This window comes from Rhinatrema bivittatum, chromosome 3 (genome assembly GCF_901001135.1).
Source record: "Rhinatrema bivittatum chromosome 3, aRhiBiv1.1, whole genome shotgun sequence".
NCBI lineage: Eukaryota > Metazoa > Chordata > Amphibia > Gymnophiona > Rhinatrematidae > Rhinatrema > Rhinatrema bivittatum.
This window is the reverse complement of record NC_042617.1, coordinates 501,747,217-501,773,785: the sequence shown is the minus strand read 5'-3', so window position 1 is coordinate 501,773,785 and position 26,569 is coordinate 501,747,217. Positions and strand designations below refer to the sequence as shown.

Here is a 26,569-nt window from a genome sequence, read left to right as displayed (position 1 = left end):
TCCGTTCGGCCTAGCGTCTGCACCACGAGACTTTACCAAATGTCTCGTAGTTGTCGCAACTTTCCTCAGGAAAGAAGGTGTTCACGTCTACCCCTATCTGGACGACTGGTTAATCAGGGCTCCAACCCAGCAAGCTGCTCGGTCATCCCTTGATTTGACTCTACACACTCTAATTAGAACATAAGAACATAAGAAAATGCCATACTGGGTCAGACCAAGGGTCCATCAAGCCCAGCATCCTGTTTCCAACAGTGGCCAATCGATTTCACTAGGATTTCTCGTCAATTATGAAAAATCTTATTTAGTCCCATCTCAAGCCTTGTTGTTCATTGGGGCAGACTTGGACACTTTGCAGGCAAAAGTTTTTCTACCTCAACAACGAGCGCTAACTCTTGTGTCTCTCGCTCACCAGTTGCAGTTTAAGAACACTGCAACAGCTCGCCAATTCCTCGTCGTCCTGGGACACATGGCGTCCTCAGTCCATGTCACACCAATGGCCTGCTTGGCCATGAGACTCGTGCATTGGACTCTGAAGTCACAATGGATTCAAGCTATTCAGCCTCTGTCGACCATTGTCCACATCACCGACTCACTCCGTCTGTCTCTCGCCTGGTGGAAAAATCAGAACAATCTCCTCCAGTGATTGCCCTTTCAAGTTCCAGATCCTCAAGTCATTCTCACCACCGACGCTTCCAACCTTGGATGGGGAGCCCATGTGGCCGATCTGCAGACACAGGGTTTTTGGTCTCCAGAGGAAGCCAAACACCAAATAAATTTCCTGGAACTTCGAGCAATGCGATATGCTCTCAGGGCTTTTCAGGATCACCTATCAAACAGAGTCATCCTGATTCAGACAGACAACCAGGTGGCCATGTGGTACATCAACAAGCAGGGAGGCACAGGCTCTTCCTTCTGTGTCAGGAAGCTGCGCAGATTTGGGCGGAAGCTCTCTCCCACTCGATGTACCTCAGGGCCACCTACTTACCGGGAGTGGACAATGTTCTAGCAGACAAGCTGAGTCTAGTCTTTCAACCACACGAGTGGTCTCTCAACCCCTCGGTAGCGAACTCCATCTTCCGACAATGGGGTTATCCTCAGACAGACCTTTTTGCGTCCCCTCAGAACCACAAAGTGGACAATTACTTCTCCCTCATTCGCAACAAATGCTCTCGGCTCAGAGATGCATTCTCTCTGTCATGGGCAACCGGTCTGCTTTATGCATTCCCTCCACTTCCTCTTCTCTCGAAGACTCTCATGAAGCTACGTCAAGACAAGGGAACCATGAGAATTTGAAAAGAAGTTGGCTGTAGAGGCAAAAACTCACAGTAAAAACTTTTTAAAATATATCCGAAGCAGAAAGCCTGTGAGGGAGTCAGTTGGACCGTTAGATGATCGAGGGGTTAAAGGGGCACTTAGAGAAGATAAGGCCATCGCGGAAAGATTAAATGATTTCTTTGCTTCGGTGTTTACTGAAGAGGATGTTGGGGAGGTACCCGTAATGGAGAAGGTTTTCATGGGTAATGATTCAGATGGACTGAATCAAATCACAGTGAACATAGAAGATGTGGTAGGCCTGATTGACAAACTGAAGAGTAGTAAATCACCTGGACCGGATGGTACACACCCCAGAGTTCTGAAGGAACTAAAAAATGAAATTTCAGACCTATTAGTAAAAATTTGTAACATCATTAAAATCATCCATTGTACCTGAAGACTGGAGGATAGCAAATGTAACCCCCAATATTTAAAAAGGGCTCCAGGGGCGATCCGGGAAACTACAGACCGGTTAGCCTGACTTCAGTGCCAGGAAAAATAGTGGAAAGTATTCTAAACATCAAAATCACAGAACATATAGAAAGACATGGTTTAATGGAACAAAGTCAGCATGGCTTTACCCAGGGCAAGTCTTGCCTCACAAATCTGCTTCACTTTTTTGAAGGAGTTAATAAACATGTGGATAAAGGTGAACCGGTAGATATAGTATACTTGGATTATCAGAAGGCGTTTGACAAAGTTCCTCATGAGAGGCTTCTAGGAAAAGTAAAAAGTCATGGGATAGGTGGCGATGTCCTTTCGTGGATTGCAAACTGGCTAAAAGACAGGAAACAGAGAGTAGGATTGAATGGGCAATTTTCTCAGTGGAAGGGAGTGGACAGTGGAGTGCCTCAGGGATCTGTATTGGGACCCTTACTGTTCAATATATTTATAAATGATCTGGAAAGAAATACGACGAGTGAGATAATCAAATTTGCAGATGACACAAAATTGTTCAGAGTAGTTAAATCACAAGCAGATTGTGATAAATTGCAGGAAGACCTTGTGAGACTGGAAATTTGGGCATCCAAATGGCAGATGAAATTTAATGTGGATAAGTGCAAGGTGATGCATATAGGGAAAAATAACCCATGCTATAATTACACAATGTTGGGTTCCATATTAGGTGCTACAACCCAAGAAAGAGATCTAGGTGTCATAGTGGATAACACATTGGAATCGTCGGTGCAGTGTGCTGCGGCAGTCAAAAAACCAAACAGAATGTTGGGAATTATTAGAAAAGGAATGATGAATAAAACGGAAAATGTCATAATGCCTCTGTATCGCTCCATGGTGAGACCGCACCTTGAATAATGTGTACAATTCTGGTCGCCGCATCTCAAAAAAGATATAATTGCGATGGAGAAGGTACAGAGAAGGGTTACCAAAATAAGGGGAATGGAACAACTCCCCTATGAGGAAAGACTAAAGAGGTTAGGACTTTTCAGCTTGGAGAAGAGACGACTGAGGGGGGTATGATAGAGGTGTTTAAAATCATGAGAGGTCTAGAATGGGTAGATGTGAATCGGTTATTTACTCTTTCGGATAGTAGAAAGACTAGGGGGCACTCCATGAAGTTAGCATGGGGCACATTTAAAACTAATCGGAGAAAGTTCTTTTTTACTCAACGCACAATTAAACTCTGGAATTTGTTGCCAGAGAATGTGGTTCGTGCAGTTAGTATAGCTGTGTTTAAAAAAGGATTGGATAAGTTCTTGGAGGAGAAGTCCATTACCTGCTATTAAGTTCACTTAGAGAATAGCCACTACCATTAGCAATGGTTACATGGAATAGACTTAGTTTTTGGGTACTTGCCAGGTTCTTATGGCCTGGATTGGCCACTGTTGGAAACAGGATGCTGGGCTTGATGGACCCTTGGTCTGACCCAGTAAGGCATTTTCTTATGTTCTTATGATCCTGATAGCACCTCACTGGCACCGCCAAGTGTGGTTTCCCATACTCCAGGATCTCTCCATCCGCAGGCACATTCCCTTGGGAAATGACCCGCTTCTGATCACTCAAAACAACGGGAGCCTACGCCATCCCAATCTTCAGGCCTTGTCCCTGACGGCATGGATGTTGAAAGGTTAACTCTTCAACCACTTAACCTTTCAGACCCCGTTTCCCGTGTCTTGATTGCTTTGCGGAAGCCTTCCACGAGAAAAGCTTACTCTTACAAATGGAAAAGGTTCATATCATGGTGCTCTTCTAAGTCCCTTGATCCCTTTTCTTGTCCAATCCCACAGTTTTTGGACTATCTCTGGCATCTGTCAGAGTCTGGTCTCAAGACATCTTCCATCAGAATGCATGTCAGTGCAGTAGCTGCCTTCCATAAAGGTGTCGGGGATGTCCCCATATCAGTACAACCCCTTGTAACACGCTTTCTGAAGGGCTTGCTCCACATCAAGCCTCCTTTACGTCCTCCGGCCCCTTCTTGGGACCTTAATCTGGTTCTCGGTCGGCTCATGAAACCGCCTTTCGAGCCTCTTCACTCCTGTGACCTAAAATATCTCATATGGAAAGTGATTTTCCTTTTGGCTATCACTTCAACTCGCAGGGTTAGTGAGTTACAGGCCCTAGTTACCTATCCGCCTTACACTAAACTCCTGCAGGACCGGGCGGTACTCCGCACTCACCCTAAGTTTTTACCTAAGGTAGTTTCAGAGTTTCAATTAATCAATCGATCATACCACCTACCTTTTTTCCCAGGCCCCATTCCAATCAGGGGAACAGGCTCTGCATACCCTTGATTGTAAACGGGCTCTAGCTTTTTATCTAGCCCGTACAGTTGCCCACAGGATGAGTACTCTGTTATTCATCTCGTTCCACCCCAACAAATTAGGGCAACCTGTGGGTAAACAGACTCTCTCTCCTCCTGGTTGGCGGACTGCATATCTTTTTGCTATCGGCAAGCAGGCATTCCTTTTCAAGACCGTGGTAAAGCACACTCTCTTAGGGCCTTGGCGACTTCAGTAGCACACCTATGATCGGTGCCGCTTCCTGACATTTGCAGGGCTGCCACCTGGAGTTCTCTCCATACCTTCACAGCCCACTATTGCTTGGACAAAGCCGGAAGACAAGATTCCATCTTCAGCCAGTCTGTCCTGCGTAACCTATTTCCAACGTGACTATCAACACCCTTCCGCCTGCCCGGTGAGGTTCAGGATGCCCTCTACCAAATTCCACCCCAGTTGTTGTGCCTGTTGCATGCCTTAGGGTACATTTGGTGCATGTTCGGACATCCTCAGCTCGGTACTCACCCATATGTGAGGACTACCATCCTGCTTGTCCTGTGAGAAAGCAAATGTTGCTTACTTTGTAACAGGTGTTCTCACAGGACAGCAGGATGTTAGTCCTCACGAAACCCGCCCACCGCCCCACGGTGTTGGGTTTGTTTGCTATTTTATTTTTCAGCACTGCCTGTAGTTTTCAAATAAGACTGAAGGGGGACCCCTGCTGGCTGCAGGGTTGGTGCCATGCTGGGCATGCCCAGTAGGGGCCAGTCAAAGTTCTGGAAACTTTGACAGAAATTTTGCATGATTGGGCTCCATCCTGATGATGTCACCCATATGTGAGGACTAACATCCTGCTGTCCTGTGAGAACACCTGTTACAGGTAAGCAACATTTGCTTATCACAAACCACAATATCAGCGTCAACCCTTGAGGCCTTATCCAGCTTCACGTCCTCTCTATTACTCCTCTTCTCGCCCTCAGACGTCGCAACCACAAGGACCTAGACAACATCAGAGGACTCTGAAACAACCTCGGACTCCTCAAGATCCAAACCCCCCAAAACCATCGCAGGGTTTTTAGGGAACCCCAAACCACCGCTACCATTTCCAGTTGGGGGAAGGTTATTCACTTCCTACCTGCATGGGAAGCCATCACAACTGACCTCTGGGTATTAAAAATAAAGGAAGGTTACTCCCTCAACTTCCAATCCTTCCCCCCCTCCCCCCCACGCCACACTTGGTACGCACCAGGCAGCAAAACACTCATTCCCATCAAATGCACCTGGAGAATAACAATTTACTACAACAGCAGTGCATCCATGAGCTACCTGTGCCGCACCATCACATGGGTTTTTATTCCCAATACTTCCTTATTCCAAAAAAATCAGGAGGATTCCGTCCTATCCTGGATCTCAGAGCGCTCAACAAGCACTTGACGACAGAAAAATTCAAGATGACGTCTCTCAAATCCATTCTCCCTTTCATTCAACCCAGAGATTGGATGTGTTCCATAGATCTCAAGGATGCTTACTCCCACATACCGATGCACAAGGCCTCCTGATGTACCTTTGCTTTATGGTGATGGGATGCCACTTTCAGTACAAAGTACTTCCTTTTGGCCTCTCCTCGGCTCCCAGAGTTTTCACAAAATGTCTAGCGGTGGCTCATCTACGACGACAGGGCATACAAATGTTCCCCTATCCGGACGATTGGCTTCTAGTAGCACCCAGCCCGTGTCTTCTACAGGCCAATCTCATTACCACCATCAAATGCTTAGATGGGTTGGGACTAATGATTAATTACGAGAAATCAAATCTGCAACCCACTCAAGCTTTGCAATTCATTGGAGCCCATATCGACACCTTAAAGGACAAAGCCTTCCTTCTTGAAACACAAGCAATCACCTTGAGAACTCTTGCTCAAAACCTAAGTGTTGCATTCGTGCCTGTTCTGTCCCTTGCTCCACCCTCTCTACCTTTGTGGCGACTCCCTTCGGGTCTGACGGACAGATGCTGCCATGGCTTCTCCTCACCGTGTCTTCTTGGAATCCCCGGGCTGGCCTGATGCTGCGGATCCGCCATGTTCCTGATGACGTAAGGCCGTGCGTGCACGCTCCAGAGATGTACCGGCAAGGGCGCAAACCTCGGGGGCGCCCCCCCCGTACTGACGTCATCCCCTTCCAACTTAAAAGGTCTTCGTTTGCTACTTCGAACCGAGTTAGCAAGGGGAAATCTTTCTCTGCTGCTCTGCCTCCACAAACATACCAAGGGGTACCCACTCCTCGGGGGCCCCACTCTCTCTTCTTGATTTCAGACTGCTAAGACAGGATCCGGTACTCGCTCCTCGAGGGCCTACGTCCCTGAATGCTCAGAAGACTCCTTAATGCCTGGAAGCGATCGCAGACGTGAACACTGTGAGTTCTATTACAGATAGGAATTGGTAATCGCTCCACGAGGTCCTATGTTCCTAATCTCTGAAGACTCCCTTCTGTCTAAGACGTTATCGCAGGTACGGAGATCGTGAGTTGTCATTGCAGATAGGAACTGGTATTCGCTCCATGAGGGCCCATGTTCCTAAAACCCTTCACAGACTCTCTTCTATCTCAGAAGCTATCGCATACCTATATCTTGTGAAGTACTATTACAGATTGCAGATAGGAACCGGCACTTGCTCCACGAGGGCCTATGTTCCTAAAACCTTCCAAAGACTCTTCTATTACAGAAGCCACCTCATACACAGATATTGTGAGTTCTTATTCCAGACTGCATATAGGAACCAGTACATGCCTACGGCTCCTGTTCCTGAATATACTGAAGACTCTCTGTTGCACTGGAGCCATTACAAGATATCTACAATTGTGAGTGTATCATCTACTACTGGTTATGTATCCAGCATACCCTGTCTACTCACTATCTGTAGTCTCTCTCTCTCTCTACAGCTCAGCAACCCAGAGATCACAGTTCCAGTATCTGAGGGACTTCAGCCCTGCCTGGCACATCAACTCACTACTGCCACCTCTGGTGGTTCTACTTCCTGTCTAATAAAGAACTATCTGTGTTTGTCTCCATACTCCAGCCTAGCCGGTGGTCCCTCTCAGGATATCCTCTTGGGGGCGCTGTCATCTGCCATCGGCCCAAGGATTCACCAATTTCCATTCAGTGATTATTCCTTACACTACTAGAGCGGTATCATACAGACTACCACTCTTTGGGAGCTAACCCACAACAGATCATTAACTCCATCTACGGAGTACATCACTCTGCTGACTACTCCCCTGTGGGGAAGCAGATCCATATCAGACTGCTTACTCCGCCCCCCTTGGCGGGGTGAGCGCTAACAGATTGCTAATTCCTTAGCAGATATATAACACTAAGACACTTGACCACTGCCCCTGCTAGTCAGATCTTAACACTTCTGGGGCATATGGCGGCAGCTATCTATGTGGTTCCCCACACACGTCTCCACATGCGGCGTCTACAGTGGGGCTTGAAGACTCAATGGAATCAATTTTCCAACCATCTCTCCCGTCTCCATCACGCCCAGCATGAAACAAGACTTGGACTGGTGGATGACACCATCAGCTCTCACAGTGGGAGCCCCACTGCGACCCCCAGTTCACCATACCATATATACATGCCACAGATACCTCAACAAAAGGATGGGGTGCTCACCTAGCCCGCCTGCAAGCTCAGGGCCTCTGGTCCGTCTGGGAATGTACACGGCAAATAAATTTACTAGAACTGAGGGCAATTTGAAATGCTCTCCGAGCTTTCCAACTCACATTACAGAGAAAAACAGTCATGGTCCACACGGACAATCAAGTGGCCATGTTCTATATAAACAAAGGAGGAGGGTCAGATTCCTGGTCCCTATGCAAGAAAGCAATAAAGATCCTAGAATGGGCAAACAAGTCCATTGTCCTACAACACCTACCTACCTGGCATCAACAACACCAGAGCGGACAAACTTAGCAGAATATTTCATCCCCACGAATGGGAACTTCATCAGAAAGTGGCACTCAATCTCTGCCAGACCTGGGGGTGGCCACACATCGACCTCTTTGCTACGGAACGCAACTTCAAGGTTCAGACTTTCTGTTCGATATATCCAAGTGCCCGAAGGCTAGTGCAGGATGCATTTCTCATACACTAGTCAGAAGGCCTACTGTACTCTCTTCCCCCAATACCGTTGCTTTCTCGCACGGTACAGAAATGCATCATGAACAATGCGGATCTCATTCTGATAGCTCCAGCATGGCCCAGACAACCATGGTACGCATACCTGGTTCGTCTATCAGTGGACACTCCAATTCCATTGGGAAACAGCCCTTGCCTCCTAACCCAGGAAGGAGGATCCCTCCTACATCCGCTTCACTCCTCTCTGAACCTCACAGCGTGGAGACTGAAAGGCTATTATTTCAAAACCTAAACCTTTCACCTCAACTAGAAGATATTCTGATCTCTTCTAGAAAACCTTCCACCAGGTTAAATTACAGAAGAAAATGGATTAGTTATGACTCTTGGTGCTCGGACAGGGGTATAGACCCATTCATGTGCCCTCCAAACAAATTACTTGGTTACCTTCATCTACTTTATCAAAAAGGACTAGCCACAGCCTCACTCGGAGTCCACCTGAGTGCTATAGCAGTGTATCATTCTCTACACAATGACACACCTATATCCTCTCACCATCTAATTTTGAGATTTATGAAGGGGATCTTACATCTGTGCTCACCAATACGTAAACCCCCTGTACCGTGGGACATAAACATTGTACTGGAACAACTTATGCTACCACCCTTTGAGCCTCCAGATACTTGCCATCCCAGATACCTGGCATGGAAAGTACTCTTTCTGGTAGTACTTACTTCAGCAAGATGTGTTCGCGAACTTCAAGCTCTAGTTCACTACTCTCCGTTTCTAGTGTTCTACCACGACAGTCACGTTACGGACTCATCCTAACTTCCTACCAAAGGTAGTTTCATCCTTCCACCTTAATCAGTCTATAACTCTTCCAACCTTCTGCCCAAAGCCTCATAGCAATGAGGCAGAGCATAGGCTACACACACTGGATTGCAAACGTGCATTTGCTTACTATAAACAAAGAACAGCTTCAGATATTAGAGCATTGCAACTCTTCGTCTCGTTTAACCCAAATGCTCCAGGGTTACCTGTTTCCAAGAGGACTCGATCAAGCTGAATCGCGAACTGCATTCAGTTTTGTTACCAAAAACGTTCAAAGTCTTTAGCTTCTTCACCTAAAGCACACCCGGTGCGTGCTGTGGCGGCTTCCATAGCCCACCTGCATAACGTGACCATACTGGACATTTGCAAAGCTGCAACTTGGTCCTCGCTTCATACCTTCACCACTCATTACTGCTTGGACAAACTCACAGCAACAGATGCTTCCATGGGCCCACAGATTCTACAAGCGGGCACCTCCTGAATCCAACTATATCACCAAGGACTGTCCACAGATCTTCGACATCTTGAGCGCACGACATAACACTTCACAAATATGACCAAGATGTGTCGCTCAAGTTGCTAGCTGGGGACACCCAGACAGAATGGGTAATTCATCCTGCTTATCTACGTGAAAAGAGCAAGTTTGCTTACCTTAAACGGTGTTTTCCGTAGATAGCAGATGAATTAGCCATGCTGACCCTCTCACCTCCCCGGACAGTCTTGCTACCAAATACTCTGCTTAATCACTGACTGAGGAGGATGGGGAGGTGCCAAGCAGGCACACACTACAGCAAGACTCAGAACTTTACTTTGAGAGCTCTGCCACCTACAGGACCAGAGGACGTCTCAGACAGCAATGCTAATTCATCTGCTATCTACGGAAAACGCCGTTTACAGTAAGCAAACTTGCTCTTTCAGCTACTTCAAAGCAGATTACATTTAGGAACTGAATATATTTCCTCGAATGTGTCCAGACCGGTAACAAATGGCCACCAGCAGGAAGTGCTGGCCAAGGAGCTAGGAGGACTGACCAATTAGTCCCTGAAGTTTAAAGAGGCTTCTGCTGGCAGGAGATGAGAACTACCTATCAGGACCTCACAATCATTTGCTGATACAAGCAGTGGGAACGGTTTATATTCTGGTATTGGTGACTTTTGGCATGGTCTTGCCTGCATCAGGCAAAGGTAGTGTATCGAGACTGGAAGCCTTGGCAGCACTGTGGTGTCCTTTGGTGTGATTGCTTTCCTTGGTGAGGGAGGAGAGATCTGAAAGTAGTCATTGCTGATGCTGTCTCCTCAAACTGACTGTTGTGCAGAGAATTGACTGGCAGCTATTGTTGTGTTTGTGGACTTTTCAGCTGGCTTGAGAGCAGTTGGAACTACCAAGGGGAGGCCCTCGGAAGGTGCTTGTAGGTGGTGCAGGCCCTTGGATGCCGGGGTTGGCAGGACCTGAGCGAAGGCTTCTTGGTGGAGGGAGTCCAATAAATAGCCCGAGTTTGGGCTGGCAGAGGATCTGGAAGAACAGAGACGGTCCAAGAGTAGAGGCAGGCAGCAGTGTAGCTATTCGATAAACCAGGCCAGGAGTCGGGGCAGGCTGAAGATAAGCAGGAACGCAAACACACCAGAAGTCGGGATGAGCAGAGACAGGAGAAACAATATATCCAGCTGGATCAGTATCACGGAGACAATCTGAAGACAAGGGCTGGAAGCAGAGCGAGGACCACAGGAGCAGGAACTAGAACAAACAGGAACTGGTACTGAAGCATAAGAACATGCTGTACTGGGTCAGACCAAGGGTCCATCAAGCCCAGCATCCTGTCTCCAACAGTGGCCAATCCAGGCCATAAGAACCTGGCAAGTACCCAAAAACTAAGTCTGTTCTATGTTACTGTTGCTAATGGCAGTGGCTATTCTCTAAGTGAACTTAATAGCAGGTAATGGACTTCTCCTCCAAGAACTTATCCAATTCTTTTTTAAACACAGCTATACTAACTGCACTAACCACATCCTCTGGCAACAAATTCCAGAGTTTAATTGTGCATTGAGTAAAAAAGAACTTCCTCCGATTGGAAGCCTTGGATCAAGCAGGAGCTGTAACGATACATGAACTGGCAACTGGCACTCACCGAAGCTGACCTGTTGCCAAGGCAACGCAGGGAAGCCTGAAGTGGCTTTAAATAAGCCTCTGCTGGTGACATCAGATTCCAAGGGGCGGAGCCCCCAGCAGAGTTCAGCAGCGTCTCCCTCATGGAGAGAATGCCGCAAGGGAGCACCGGTGAGCAGGGGTAAGGGAAGGGAGGCCCAACCACGGCTGCCTGCAGCCGGATTTCACAACAGCTGTCAGACTGGAATCATCAATTACAATTCATATAGATATTTTTCTTAAGTCTAAAGTTCTTGAGTTTCTTTTACCAGAATGGGATCTAAGTAACAAAATGAAAATCCTAGAAGCACAGATGCTAGAGTAGTACTTGAATAAGTCTCTTAAATATGAAATTTAGTTTTGTAAGAAAACTGATGTGGATGCCATTAGTAATGCTGAAGCTTTATTTGTATGAAGTATTGAAAATCACAGAGGAATCTATACCAGGTATAGCAAAGGTTTATCTTTCATCATTTAAGCACTCCAGTATGGAAAGGGCCTTTATTGCTTGATGGTCTATCTCTGGCTTCCCAAATCTGTCCTGGGGATCCCATAGCCAGTCAGGTTTTCAGGATATCCACAATGAAAATGCTTAAGATAAGTTTGCGTACCTTGGAGACTGTGTATACATATTTATGTCAAGCATATTCATTGCGGAGGGGTCTCCAGGACGGGTTAGGGAAGCCCTGGTCTAGCTTTCTCAGTTCGTTACCACAGGAAGAATATGTATCCTGTACTACACTGCTGGTTTCATATGCTTTAGAACCAGATAAGGAATGGATTCCTAAATACACTTTTTTCTGCAGTAAAACTGCTTTATTCATGGTTCTTTAAAGTACAAGTTTTCCCAGAGGTATACAGAGTTACTGAATTGAGACATAAACATTTTTTAAGTGTGCAGAGGTTGTGTCTCAGGGGCAGATATTTAAGTTCCTTTTGCAAGTGTGTTTAATCAGATTCAAAAAGAATGTTTGTATTGTCTGAGCCAGATCATATAATGGCTTTTGTAAAATGCAAATTTAGTTTGGGTTCTCCCATCCTTTCCCTAGATCAGGAATAGGAAACACAGGTCCTGGTTTTCAGAATATTTGCAATGAATATGCATGAGGTATATTTACATGCCCGACCTTCATTGTATAGCAGGAAAGGCAAAATAACAGCTTCTCACCTTACCAACCACTAGACCAGGGTTGGCCAACTCTAGTTTTCAAGAGCTACAAACAGGCCTAGTTATCCAGATATCTACAGTGAATATGTATATGAGAGATTTACATCAACAATGGACAAAACAGAGAGGGAAAAGGATTACAATCCAATTGCCTTAGAATAATCCATTAAACCCATATAACTATTGTAAGGCAATTGGATTGTAGTCCTTTTCCCTCTCTGTTTTGTCCATTGTTAATCGTTTTGAGAGGTGGTTTGCTTCTGAGTTTCTCGATTATGAGAGATTTACATCCACAGCTTTCATTGTATGCAAATATTTCATGTATATTCATTGTGAATATCTGAAAACCAGGCCTGTTTGTTGCTGCTGAGGAACAGAGTTGACCACCTCTGTACTAGATTAACATGCCTAACACTATTTTGTCAGTATTGTCTATATATGCCCTAGTGTTAATGGTAGTTATTGTGTAGTCTAGTACGTAAAGAAGAGAAAATGTGATTTAGAACATCCAGCCAAGCCATAAGAACTTAGGAAGGCAGTGGTTCGTGAAATATCATAAAGAAAAAACTTGGGGTTTTTTTTTTTTTTTTTTTAACTGAAGTTAACTTTTTAAAAAGTCTGTAATGAAGCCCAAATGTACATGCTTCTTATATACTACATATGTATTGTCCTAGGCATGCAGTATGCATATTTTATCTGGTCCTCCGTGCTCTGGACACTATAGAAGATGACATGACCATTGCTTTAGAAACAAAGATCCCCTTGTTGCACGACTTTCACACCTATCTGTACCAGCCAGAATGGCGATACACTGAGAGCAAGGAGAAGGACAGGCAAGTGCTTGAAGATTTCCCAACGGTAGGCAAAATATTTTCTTTAGCTAAATAAAACAAAAATAACATAGCATTAACTTCATACAGTAAAGTGGGTTTTTATTTTTTCCAGCTCCCTCTCACCCCCATAGCTCTGATTAGTTTTGTAGGTTAGGAATATTCAGTCATGATCTGTACTATTAGTATTTCTGGTTTTTAACAATTTTCACTTCCATTAATTCAGTGAGCCCTATTTTTAATGAAAACTTAATTTCTATGACTTCTATAACACTTTTTTGTCTTTTTGTCCATACCAGATTTATGTTGCTGTATGTTTTAGGGTTTGGGGGGGGGGAACTCAGTGAATTCGTTCTTAGGTATAATAGGTCACAGAGTGTCATTAAGAACATAATAAATTGCCATACTAGGTCAGACCAAGGGTCCATCAAGCCCAGCATCCTGTTTCCAACAGTGGCCAATCTAGGCTACAAGTACCTGGCAAGTACCCAAAATACAAACCAAGAAGTTGGTCTACTGAGGATTACAGCAAGGTCAGCCTGATGCCCTAGTCGAAGCACTGCTATATGGCAGACATGGGTTTGGTTTCCAGATTCAGCCTGATAGGCTAAAAAGGTTAGGGATGTTGCAGAGGCATTGTGCAGGAAAGTGACAGTTACTGGTGGGGTTCAGGCTTCATTATTGGGTTTTGAAGTGAGTTAAATTCAATGGGCTCTAGTGAGGACTGTTAATGTGATAGTTAAGCTATGGAGCAGGGTTTCAGGATATCAATAACAAATATACATGATATAGATTTGCATTTACTGCCTCGATTGTATGCCTGTCAGATTTTATTTTGATATCTTGGAAACCTGACCAGTGTTGGCCACCCTTGCTGTAGAGGGAGTAGAGTGGGGAAAATTGGTGGGAAACTCACTGATCACTGTGAGTAAAATCAAATTTTCCTAGCATGTAGACAGATAGACTCAGGACCAGTAGGTTATGCTCACCTGCCATCTGATGTTACAGTATATATAGTCCTGCAGTAACTCCAGCCTGCCAGTATTCTTCGTCTCCAGTAGATGGTGGACGTGCATCTCCCTATGGAGATTGCTGTAAATTTTGGAAGAAGAATTTTTACATTGAGGACGAAAGACCTGCTCTCCTGTGGTGATACCTAATGGTCCCTTCCCTAGTTAAGAATTCCTCCGCCAGTTAAGAATTCCTGAGGTGATTTCCATGGTCACTCAGAGGTGTGCCTTGGTCTGGTAGCCAGTTCCTGACATGGACTTAGCTGCTTGTACAGCTGAAAGGCAGTGGGTTAAGGAGGCCAAGCGTGGTGGTGAAGGCAGATGCCCTCTTCCCCCGCAGCCAGAGACAGTCTCTGTGCTCAGCCGGTAAGCGTGGAGCTCTGGTAAGGTTTTTTTTTTGTTTTGGTTTTCAAAAAGAGAGGATGGAAGAAACTTCTGATAGAGACAGAGGGGGCTCTAGAACTTTCTCCAGTCTCTGTGCTCGGCGCGCCATTCTGACGACGTTCCCACTTCTGGTGGGGTATGGGGAACTGGGCAGCCTGGGATTGAGCAGCCCCCGGTGGGCTAGGCTCCGCAGTTAAGCTTCTTGCCTGCGCAGCTCGTGGTAGACTGTTGCGGTGCTTTTCACGTGCTTCTGTGCATGGTTCTGCCCTCCACAAGACATCGGTGTGTGCAGTGTATTGGCTCTGCGCATGTGCTGTGCTCGTAGTTTGGGAGCACCTTTGCTGATACACGCAAGAGCCCACACACACAGTATGTGAATTGAGTGGCACTTATTTTTTGGAGGGTGCCTAATTTTTGTACACACAAATTTGAGTGTGAGATATTTGGATGCACATTCACCACTGTGTTGGTACTGGTGAACAGGAAGCCTAAGCCATCTGTACCAGGTTTCTCAGCCTGTCATGGCTTCTGACCTGGTCAGTGCTGTTTGGATGCTCAGGGAGAGTTGTCGTCCTCCTGATTTTGCTAAGCCAGGGTCCTCCCATCCTGATGAAGGTTTGGTGATGGCTTTGTCTGGAGGCTTGCCAGATCTTGGTACTCCCTTGACTGGCTCCTCCGCAGGAGATGGTTCAGTGTGCCCTGCTCCAGTTCCTTCTCGGTTTGGCCTGATCCGGCTGCTTTTTCTTGGGTGAAGGTTTTTCAGGGTGTAAAATCCTTTCTTCAGGTGCATTCCTCTGATTTACCCAATCTGGTCAGGTTGGATCCTTTGCCGGTGGCACCTCCCTCTTCCACTCCTGTGGTTCAACTCCGGGGCACGTCTCGATTCGCTGCTGGCTTTCCCATTGGGAACCTGGATGGCACAGATGAGGAAGCCGATCCTGATTCCCTGGAGGATGGGAAGTTCCTCTTTGACTGGACCATGTCACAGTTCTTTCATTGAGTTGATCTGTCTGCTCTAATTTCCCAGACCTTGCAGTAGCTGGGTGTTCCTGATGCAGTTTCTGTGTCGGAAAAGTAGAAGAATCCCGTTTTGGGTTCCTTGCATTAAAGCCTCTTCTCCCCCCCTCCCCCCCAGTAATGAATGCCATCCAGGAATTGATTGATCTGGAATGGGTCGCCCTGGAGGCAATTTTCAAAGGGGATCGAACATTGGAAGCTCTGTACCCCCTGGATCCAGCTGTGAGAGCGCGTTTGTGTCTTTCCAAAGTAGATGCGCTGGTCTGTGCCGACTCTAGGCGGACAACTTGAAGGATGTACATGCTAGATGGCTTAAGTCTATCCTTAAACAGGCCTTTGAACTGGTGGCAATGACTTTTTCAGATTTGTCATGTGTACTCTTGTGGCCCATTTTAGCCTGTTTTTCGCATAGGAAGCTGATTCTGGGTGCATTTCAGATCAGTTATGGAACACACTGCCGCCTTTTTGGCAGATGGGGGCCGTAATTTGGTCCGTACCTCGGCCAGAGGAGTGGCGTCAATGTAGCAGCCCGGTGTCAACTATGGTTGTGAAATTGGTCAGCTGACGCAGCTTCCAAAACTGATTTTACGAAAATGCCTTTTAAGGGTCACTCTTGTTTGGGAGTGTGTTGGAGAAGCTGGCCAGTATCTTCCCCGGTTGCTGTAAGATAAGGAGCAATTGCAGAGCCCCTCTGTTATGAGGGGTGGTTTCTGGGGAGTCTGGCGGTGGTGTCCCTACAGAGGGTCGACCTTTCAGTGGACGACTGGCTGATTCCAGCCAAGTCTCAGGAAGAGAGCCGCCTTGTGACACACACAAGGTGATCTACTTATTGCAGGAGTTCGGTTGGGTGGTGAACCTGACCAAGAGCAATCTCAGCCATCCCAGTCGTTGGAGTATCTGGGGGGTACAGTTCAAACCGGGGAAGGACAGAGTTTTCCTACCAGAAGTTCAGTTTCAGAAATTGATGTCTCAAATGTGTCAGTTGGTGAACATCATATGCCTCATGGTGTGGTTGTACCCTAGAGTTGCTCGGCTTGATGGCGACAGCCCTGGAAGTGGTGCCATGGGCAAGGGCGCATCTGCATCCTCTTCAGCGCTCTCTGCTGTCGCGTTGGAACCTGCAGTCTCAGGACTGTGTGGTTCGGTGCTGCTTGCTGATGGAAATAGCATCCCACCTCCAGTAGTGGTTGCTGGAGGATCATCTGAGAAAGGGAGTTACCTTGTCTTCACTGTCCTGGTTGGAACCCACGGTTGGGGGGCTCACTGTCTGGAGTTAACGGCCCAAGGGCATTAGAATGCTGAAGAGTCCCACTAGAATATCATTCGCCTGGAGGCCCGGGTGGTACGGCTAGCATGCTTGCAGTTCAGCCATAGGCTTCGGGATCAAGTGGTTCACGTGATGTCGAACAACGCAACAACAGTGGTCTACATCAGTCGCCAGGGAGAAACCAAGAGCCAGTTAGTGTCGCAAGAAATAGACCAGCTTATGGAATGGGTGGAAGGTCATCTGCAGATGATCTCGGCCTCTCACATTGCAGGAAAAGACAACATAAGAGCAGACTTTCTAAGCAAGGAGAGTCTGGACCCAGGAGAGTGGGTGTTTGTTTCAGCTGATTGTGGATCCCTGGGTGCCTTCCGTTCCCAGATCTGCTGGTGACTTCTCACAGTGCGCAAGTTCCTCAATTTTTCAGTCACAGGAGAGATCTGGGGTCCCTGGGCATAGATGCTCTCGTATAGGTTTGGCTGGAAGATAGATTGCTTATGCCTGTTCTGTGGCCCTTGCTGGGCAGGATAATTTGCAAGATCAAAGGCCACAGGGGGCTAGTACTCCTTGTGGCACTGGGCTGGCCCAGGCCTCCGTGGTATGCAGATTTGCAGATACTCCTGGTGGAGACCCCCCCTTTGTCTTCCACTACACATGGATCTGTTACAGCAGACTCTGTTCTGTCTTACACTGTGGCCCTTGAGAGGGCTCACCTGTTGAAGCGTGGTTATTCCTCTGTGGTGTTTTCCACTTTACTCCATGCTTGCAAGTTCTCCACTTCCTTGGCTTATGTGCGGGTTTGGAGAGTTCTTGAGGCCTGGTGTGAGGAGTCTGATGTTCTTCCTCGTTCAGTTAAGATCCCACTCATTCTAGACTTTTTTTAGGATGGGTTGTATTAAAGGGTTGGCCCTTAATTTCTTGAAGGTGCATGTTGTATCTCTTACCTGTTTCAGGGGCCAGGTGAATGGTGGTTCATTGTCTTCTCACCCTGATGTGGTCTGTTTTTTGATGGGAGTGAATCATCTTAGGCCTCTCTTGCAGTTACCAGTTCCCTTGTGGAGTCTTAACTTGGTGCTGGATTTTTTGGCAGGCCCTGAGTTCCAACCGCTGCAAAGCTTTTCCTTACGGCTGTTTACCTTAAAGACTGTGTTCCTGGTGGCTGTATGTTCAGCGTGTCGAGTTTCTGAGCTGCAAGCCTCGTCTTGCATACTATGTACTGTTCCATCCTTCTTGCCCAAGGTAGTTTTGGACTTTAATTTGAATCAGTCCATTTCCTTGCACCCCTGGATAAGGTCCGGGATGCGGAAGAGTATCGCCTCCTTGGATGTCAAGTGAAACATCGTTGTCTACTCACGTTAGGGCTCATTCCACTCTGGCTCAGGCAGTGTCTTGGGCGGAGGTTGGTTTGGTGTTTCCCGTCGTTATCTGCCGAGCTGTGACATGGTCCTCCTTACACACTTTTTTCCAGGTTTTATCGTCTGGATGTGCATGCCTGGGAGGATACAGCCTTTGCACATGCAATGTTGACTGGACTGTGGGCAACCTCCCACCCTGTTTTGGGAGTAGCTTTGGTATGTCCCACTGGCCCTGAGTCCATCTATCTACACTCTAGGAAATGGAGAAATTACTTACTTGAAAATTTTGTTTTCCTTAGTGTAGACAGAAGGACTCTGCTGCCATATGATTCTGTTAATAGTCTTCCTGTGGGTTCCCAAGGATTAGACTGAGGTACCTATGTTCTTACTTGAGTTCACTGTTGATGGTTGAGTACAGTTATGGTTGACTGTCTTTCCCCCCCCCGCAGATAAGCAGGCTGAATAGCCATGCTGTCTGGGAGCACCCCCTGGTGGCTTGAGGCAGGAACATCTCTTAGGACGTACAGAGTATTGCTCCTGTATGTCTGCACGGTGCCTTCCTGCGCAACTGCTTGCATCTCCTCAGTTTTTTTTTTTTTTTTGCTTTCCCACGTAGCAATGGTCACAGGTTCTTCTCTCTCTCCTCTCTGGTAATTTTTGTCTTATTTCTTGCTTCACTTAACTTAGGTGACCCCCGCCCTCATGGCCCAAAAAACTCCAGGTTTTGCCAGTGCGGCAAAATCATGTCCGTGACAGACTGACTTAATGGTTATTTATGTCTTGGGCCGGATCACACTCGGGCATCTTGTCAGGATTGTGGCAGATGTCACCATGGGCCCAGTGGCAGGGAATGCAAGAGAATCTGAGGAGGCTCCATCGGGCTCTTATGCCCCCTGTTCTGAATCAGGTAAACATCTATGCTTTTTCCTATTCAGGCAGCTAAACTTTCTCTCCAATCAGTCCTCAAGACAAAGATTCTTTAAGTTTGAAATTATTTATTGTACAGGTAAATTCTACTTACAATTGTTGCATTTCAAACGTGAGCTCCTAGGCAAAGATCTTTGGTAACTGGAGGCGAGGCAGGAGAAAGGGGGAAGGCAGTTTCTTGTGTTGCAGGAGTTGGTCTATGGTAAAGGTAGGAAACAGGAATATGAGGCTGATTTAGTCTTCAGACGAAGGCAGTAATAGAGAAGGTAAAAAACCTGATCGTTTCACAGTCTCGGAAGCAAGCGTGGAGCAAGACTGAACTCTCGTCAAGAGCTGCTAAAGGAAACATCTCCACAAGCTGGGGGCAGGGAGCAAGGTCCAATGGCAGCGAGCCTAAGAACCATGTAATACGGGGAGCATGAGGGGCAGTCTCTTGAGCCTATAAGGCACCTAGGAAGACTCAAGTTAGATTGAGGGGCATTCAAGCTCTTCCGATAGTGAGAGAAAGTGGAGGGGGGAGGGAGTGTCTCTTAAGGGCAAAGGCTCACAGATTTTTATCATGGATTACAAAGTGTTTCACTATTAAGATATTAAGTATTAAGTGTTTCAGTATTAAGGGAGGACGGCACTAAACACAATTAAACTACAATATATACAGATACAAACATGTACCCAATGCTGGGGACAGAACACCCCCTCAACGCTCCGTGTAGTCTTCCCCGGGCCGAGAGCCCCGCAGATCAGAAAAGCAGAAGCAGGCGTCCTTCCTAGAACTGGCTTCCAGTAAGTCTATCATTGCAAAACCCCCAAAGGCCGGTGATGGAAAGCCTGGGCAGTCCTGTAAGGGCTCTGACACTTCAAAGTGCAGTAATCAGAGTATCACTGCACAAAGCACATTGACCGGGACGCGCAGTACCAAAGCTTCGAAGCTGACATGGGTCCAATCGATGCAAGTTGACTGAGGTGCGTCGGCTGGCACAAGAGCAAAGGAAGACAGATTCAGTGCAATCGGTGTCGAAGCATGCTTCGGTGCCACTGATGCAAAAGACTGCATGCATCAGAGCCAATGTAGGCTAAAGAAAAACTCTGAGGACTATTGAGGCATCCGACGCAAAAATGCCACGCGGCAGAGGATACTGCTGGGCGACAGTTGCACCGTGCCAGGGATCTGCCTAAAGTATTCACGATCTCTGATATGGAGGGATCTGGTGCTCTGGATGGTGACACCCCAGAAATTTCAAGGCATTCCTCTTCTGACCCAAACCAAAAGAGGTCATGTGCCCAGAAGTCACCCAATTGGGACATGCATCATCTAGACCGCTTCATTGAGCAAGTCAGGAAGTCTACTTCCCCTATATGGTGTCTGGAGGGCTCTCCACTAGCAAAAAAAGTGGACAACATCTGCACAGGGGTTACAAATTGCAACCTCTGTCAATGTCCCAAATTATGGGGGTTATTCAAACCTTCTTTGACAAGTTAGTGTCCTCCCAGAATCCACAGTCCCTCTCTAGCCCATCAGCAGAGAAATCAGAGTACTCCACTATGTCTTCCCCGCCCTGGATGGCATCTGAGGATGAGGAACTGGTGGTGGAACCGATCCTGCCAGGACTAGTACCAAGCTGAGAGCTGTGTATTCCTCTCAAACCTCCCCAGGATCTTCAACAGGTACACCATCAGACCCTCCGGAGGAGCCACCAGAACCATCATCACCCTGGAGAATCTCATATATTCCAGATTCATAGAAAAGGTAGGCATCATCTTGAACATGGAGACCAAAAAACTCCCAGATCCTAGAGCAGAGATGCACAGGCTACTGAAGATATTCGACATACCCGTGAAACCAACTGCTCTGCCTTCACACTCTGTCTTAGATGGAGTGAAGGGTCAGACTTGGGAGTTGCCATTCTCAGTTCCCCCACTTCCAGGAAATCTGACTTAAAGTTCAGGATGCGGAAAACGGCATATTATTGTCCAGTCCAGTTACCACACACATCTGTTGTGGAATCTGCAATGAAGCGAGCCAAAAAAAACAGGCTTTATTCAAACACCCCCCCCCCCCCCCAGGAAAAGATGGCTGATACTTGGATGAATTTGGGGGAAAAAGTATTCCAGGGTGCAATACTCAATGCTAAAATCCAGCAGCATGTCTTATCACTCGAGTGTGCTTTCTCAGTGGTCTGTCCTATTCTTTGGAACTCTTTTTTTTCCATTAGAACTTTGTCAGTAGGACTTGATGAAAGATTTCAGAAAACATATTAAGACTTTTCTTTTTAAAATTGCTTATTTTTAAAGTCTGTTTTGGATTAGTTATTTGTTACTTGTTTTAGTATTATCTTTTATGTTTATTTTTACTTGATTATATTTTAACTTCTCGGTTGGCATTATGTTTTGTTTTTAGTTCTGTTGCCAGGTTTTAATTTATTTAATTTTATGTATGTTTTATTATTGAATTCTGTAACTGTTATTTTGTACATCACTAGACCTGCTTTTAGCGTTAATTTATGGATCACTTTTAATAAATGTAAATATATATAACTATTTATACGAATGCCTTCAAAATTTGAAGTCTGACTGGGATGAGACTGCAGGGGATACACTGCAAAGACCAGGGTATAGCTGACATGGAAGAGGGTTGCAACATTTACTCCGCACAATCTATGAAGGTTTTGATACGTCAGCTTGCACTTTGGCAGCCATCACGGCCAGAAGGATGACCTTCCATGCAAAGGGGGGGGACGACAGTCTGTTCGGAGAGAAGCTTCAAGAAACTGTATCCCAACTCAGAGCAGTGTGTGGCGGTTTCATCCCTCACATTGCCCACTGACCAGGCATCGGCAAAGCGTTATTACTCAGCCTATCGGAAGCCATTTTATCCCAGGTGCACCCGTATGCCATTTTCTTCATACAGGCCTCCCTCATACCAACAGAGGTCACAGCTACAGCAGACCCAGTCTTGAGACTACTGGTCAAAAACCCCAATCTTTTTGAACCTAACCTGTGGGCAGACACCTTGTTTCCTCTGTTCAGGAGTGGGGTTGGATCACATCGGATCGTTGGGTCCTCAACATCATCCAAAATGGTTACTGCCTAAACTTTCTTTCAATTCCTGCATTACCACACCTTGCTCATCTCCTTTCCCTCATGACAGAGGTTCCCCCTCCTCCTCTAGGAAGTCCAATTGCTACTTCACCATAAGGCGATTCAAGTGTTGCCTCATAATCGGCAACTCCAGGGATTTTATTCCCAATACTTCCTCATTCCCAAGAAAATTGGAGGGTTGTGTCTGATCCTAGACCTGAATAGATTCATATGGTGAGAGAAGTTCAAAATGACTTCTCTGAAAACCATTTTACCCTTTCTGCAACCCAACAACTGGATGTGCTCATTAGACCTCAAGGACACCTATGCTCACATACCAATGCACCCTTCCTCCTTGCACTACCTTTGTTTTTAGGTCAGCACCCAACACTATCAGTACAAAGTTCTGCTGTTTGGCCTATCTTCAGCACCCAGGATTTTCTCAAAATGTCTAACAGCAGCTGTGGCTCCCCTTCAGAAAGAAAGGGATAAAGCGTTTTCCCTACCTGGATGATTGGCTACTTGTAGCCCCGAATTCAGAGCTGATCCGCGCCCACCAACTTTGCACTATAAAGTGCTTGGAGAATCTAGGTTTCATCATAAACTACGAAAAGTCTCATCTCTAACTTTCTCAGACACTGCAATTTATAGGCGCAATCATAAGCACTCATCTATGCAAAGCCTTTTTCCCGGAAGACAGGATTTGCACCTTCTGGACACTGGCTTCTATGTTGAAGCACCTTTCACATCCCACAGCTCATCAAATTCTCACCGTGTTGGGACACATGGCGGCAGCAATATATGCAGTTCCTCATACACGACTTCACATATGCTGTTTTCAGTGGGGTCTGAAATCCCAGTGGTCACAATGCTTCTATCCCATGTCAAGAGAGGTGAACCTGACTCGACCAGTGATTTCGGACATGGACTGATGGCTAAAACCTGGCATTTTGCAATTGGGTGCACCTTTCCGGATTCCGCCACATCAGATGGTACTAACCTGTGATGCCTCCACAAAGGGATAGGGCGCACATGTCTTCCATTTCAAAACATGAGGCCTTCGCTCCCCTGAAGAGAGTTCCAGATCAACCTACTAGAATAGAGGACCATACGATATGCCATCTGTGCCTTCTCACGCCCGCTTCAACACAAAACAGTCATGGTATACACAGACAATTGGGTGGCCATGTTCTACATAAACAAGGAAGGCAGGTCCAGTTCCAAGATACTATGCAAGGAATCGGAACGGACATTGGAATGGGTGCTAGTTCACTCAATACAGCTGCAGGCGACCTACCTGCCAGGAAGCAAAAATACAGAAGCTGACAGACTCTCAGAATCTTCCATCCTCATGAGTGGGTGCTTCATCCAGATGTGGTAGCCTCCCTATTCTGGAGATGGGGAATACCCCACATAGATCTCTTTGCCACCAAATGAGCACAAAACCATCGAAGTTCTGCTTGCTGTTCCCCAGCAACCGAAGGGTGGCTCAGGGCGCTTTTCTGCTCAACTGGAGGGGGGAACCTGTTATAAGCGATCCCACTCATCGTTTGAGTGATCCAGAAATGCATCGCAGAACAGTCAGATCTCATCCTCATAGTGCCAGCGTGGCCCAGACAGCCATGGTATGCCTGCATCATGCTCCTCTCCATACAGCCAGCCAGTCCTTCTTCCAAACAGGGTGGCCCTATTATTGCAGGAGGGAATGCTGCTTCATCCCATGCAAGACTCCCTTCATCTGACAGTATGGAGATTGAAAAGGAAGTACTAAGCCATCTTCTTATCCCGATGAAGATTCAAGACATTCTCACTTCTTCAATAAGACCATGCATGAGAGAGAATTATGCAGCTAAATGGTACAGATTTTTGTGAGGGTGCCTTGAGACTCTGCCCTCCGACCTCACGTGGAACTTGAATGTAGTTTTGGAAGCGCTGATGCTCCCACCTTTTGAGCCAATGCAAACATCTTCGTTGAAGTTTCTCACATGGAAGGTATTATTCCTAGTAGCAATAACTTCAGCACGGCAAGTACGTGAGCTTCAAGCACTAGTTTGTTATTCTCTTTTCCTCCAGTTCTATCATGACAAGGTCACTCTACGAACCCACCCATCCTTCCTTCCAAAAGTAATTTTGGTTTTTTATTTAAATCAAACCATAGCATTGCCAACTTTCTTCCCTAAGCTGCGTGCATCCAGACTAGAAGCTCTACTACACACGGTGGATTGCAAAAGAGGGTTAGTTTAGCTATAAGCAAAGAAATAACAAACCAAAAATGCATTCACAGCTCTTTCTTTCCTTCAACCCAAACGCTCCTGGACTGCTAGTGACTAAATGGACGCTAGCGACCTGGTTGACTCAATGCATCACTTCTGCTATTCTACCAGGTCAGAGCGTTTAATTTCGAGTCAGAGCCCATCAGCTGAGAGCAAAGGCTACTTCAGTTGCCCAACTTTGACAGATGCCAATTCAGGGCATTTGCAAAGTGGCTACATGGTCATTGCTGCATAACTTCACGTCTCATTACTGCCTCCAGCAACATGCCAATGCTGTGTCCATGGGGCAGGAGATACTGCTTCACGCCACTAATTTTTCAGACTGCCCACCATTTACAGGGATATGCTACACAGATGATACTACACATATCCAACCACACAAAACATTCCTGCTCAGAAGTTATACTGTGCTTTGTCTCCTTAGCTGGGTACTCCCAGAAAGCATGGCTAATTCAGCCTGCTTATCTGTAGGGTTGGGGGGGGGGAGCAAGTTTTGCTTATGGTAAACTGTTTTCCATAGATAGCAGGATATAATAGCCTCCTCCCTGGCCAGTCTACATTTTCTGCCTGTCTTCTTTTTTCCTTGCTCGTACTGCTTTCTGTGCTTTCTAATGGACCAACTGAGGTGATGCAGGCAGTTGCGAGGGAAAGCACCACGCAGGAGTACAGGAGCAAAGCCCTGTATGTTCTAAGAGAAGTTCCCACCTCTGGCCGCCAGGATAATTCATCCTGCTATCTATGGAAAACACAGTTTACGGTAAGCAAACTTGCTTAATCATATTTTTTGCTAGTCTGTCCACAGTTGTTTTTTAAAGAGAATACTGGCAGGCTAGGGTCACTGCAAGAATACATATACTGTGATGTCAGCTTGCTCAGTCGCCATCTGCTGGCAGGGGAGCATAACCCACTGGTCCTGAGTCTATCTGTCTACACTAAGGAAAATGAAATTATTAGGTAACTAATTTCTCCAGCAACTACTCTATAGGGTTGGGGCAAGTTCCAGCTGGGCAGGAAGCTGAAGTGTGGAAGAACATGAACAAGGCCAGGAATGAAAATCTAAAATGTTTTTTTTAGCTGTTAGCCTTTGATGCCTGAAGACCTGCTAACCTAAAGAAATGATTATCAAAAGTATTTTGTAGCGATGTGACACACCTTTTTCTATACCTGTTAACCTCTGTCTAGAGACCATGACCAGAACAGTAAAGAAGTTGCTGTTTTCCAGTATGGTAAATTGTGCATTGGCTGCTGGAGTTATGTTTTTCTTTAGTAAATGTGGGCACTGTGTGTGCTTTTACCCAACTTATATCATAGACAGTACGGTTAAAAAGACTAAAATGAAGCTGTACCTTACATAAGGCTGTTTGTCTTCACCATAGGTTAAAGTTAGGAACATTCCTGCAGTGAGAGGTTCCATGGATGTAAAGTGTGATTTTTAGTTGTTTTTTTTGTTTTTTGTTTTTTCTTGATCCATCCCAAAAAGGTTGGATCTCTGTCTAAACTTTTATACAGATGTCTCCACAAAGCACTAGGAGTTCTTGACTAGAGTAAGGGACAAGGCTGCAAGTGGCTGTGGCTCTCCAGAGCTCCTGGAAGGGTGGTTTGCCTTTCTTTTCTGTCTCTCCTTTAGTCATTCCAGGGGAGACTCATAGAGCAGTGCCCAGGAGGGTGAATATTCCCCAGTCTTAGGGGTCGAAACTTGTTCTTATTGAAGTGTTCGCTAATAAGGTATTTGAATACTACTTTTCTGAGTAAGAGAAGAGGATTTCATTTGGAGCTCTAAAGCAAAGGAAGCTCATGGGGAACAGCAGGGCCCAATTCCTGCCTTTGTTTCTCAGGCAGCCTGAAAAATTGATGTCTTGTGATTGGGTTTTTGTTTTTTCTCTTCTGACTCACTAAGACTGTCCACTATTTTAAATACTAGGTAAAGAACTGTTTTCCTGTGCTTTATTTTTGTATTGCTTTACTTGATTTTCACTATAGTAAAATACTGTTTTGGAATACAACACTTGATATGTAGACTTGTTTACTGTAATAGCACACAAAATCTCACTTGATAAGTTTTACAAATGAAGTACTGATAGTTAAACAATTCTTAAAATAAAAAAAAGAG

The 26,569-nt window shown here is 46.1% G+C and overlaps 1 protein-coding gene across 3 annotated transcripts in view; it reads left to right on the top strand.

Moving 5' to 3' along the window:
• The window catches only part of FDFT1 (farnesyl-diphosphate farnesyltransferase 1), a 122,380-nt gene that overhangs the window by 36,081 nt on the left and 59,730 nt on the right, over positions 1-26,569 (top strand). For all 3 annotated transcript variants that reach the window (XM_029596130.1, XM_029596128.1, XM_029596129.1), the window contains exon 3: positions 12,996-13,179. In XM_029596130.1, coding sequence (XP_029451990.1) covers positions 13,054-13,179 — 126 coding nt within the window. In that variant the 5' untranslated portion in view covers positions 12,996-13,053. The remainder of the gene's footprint in view (positions 1-12,995; positions 13,180-26,569) is intronic.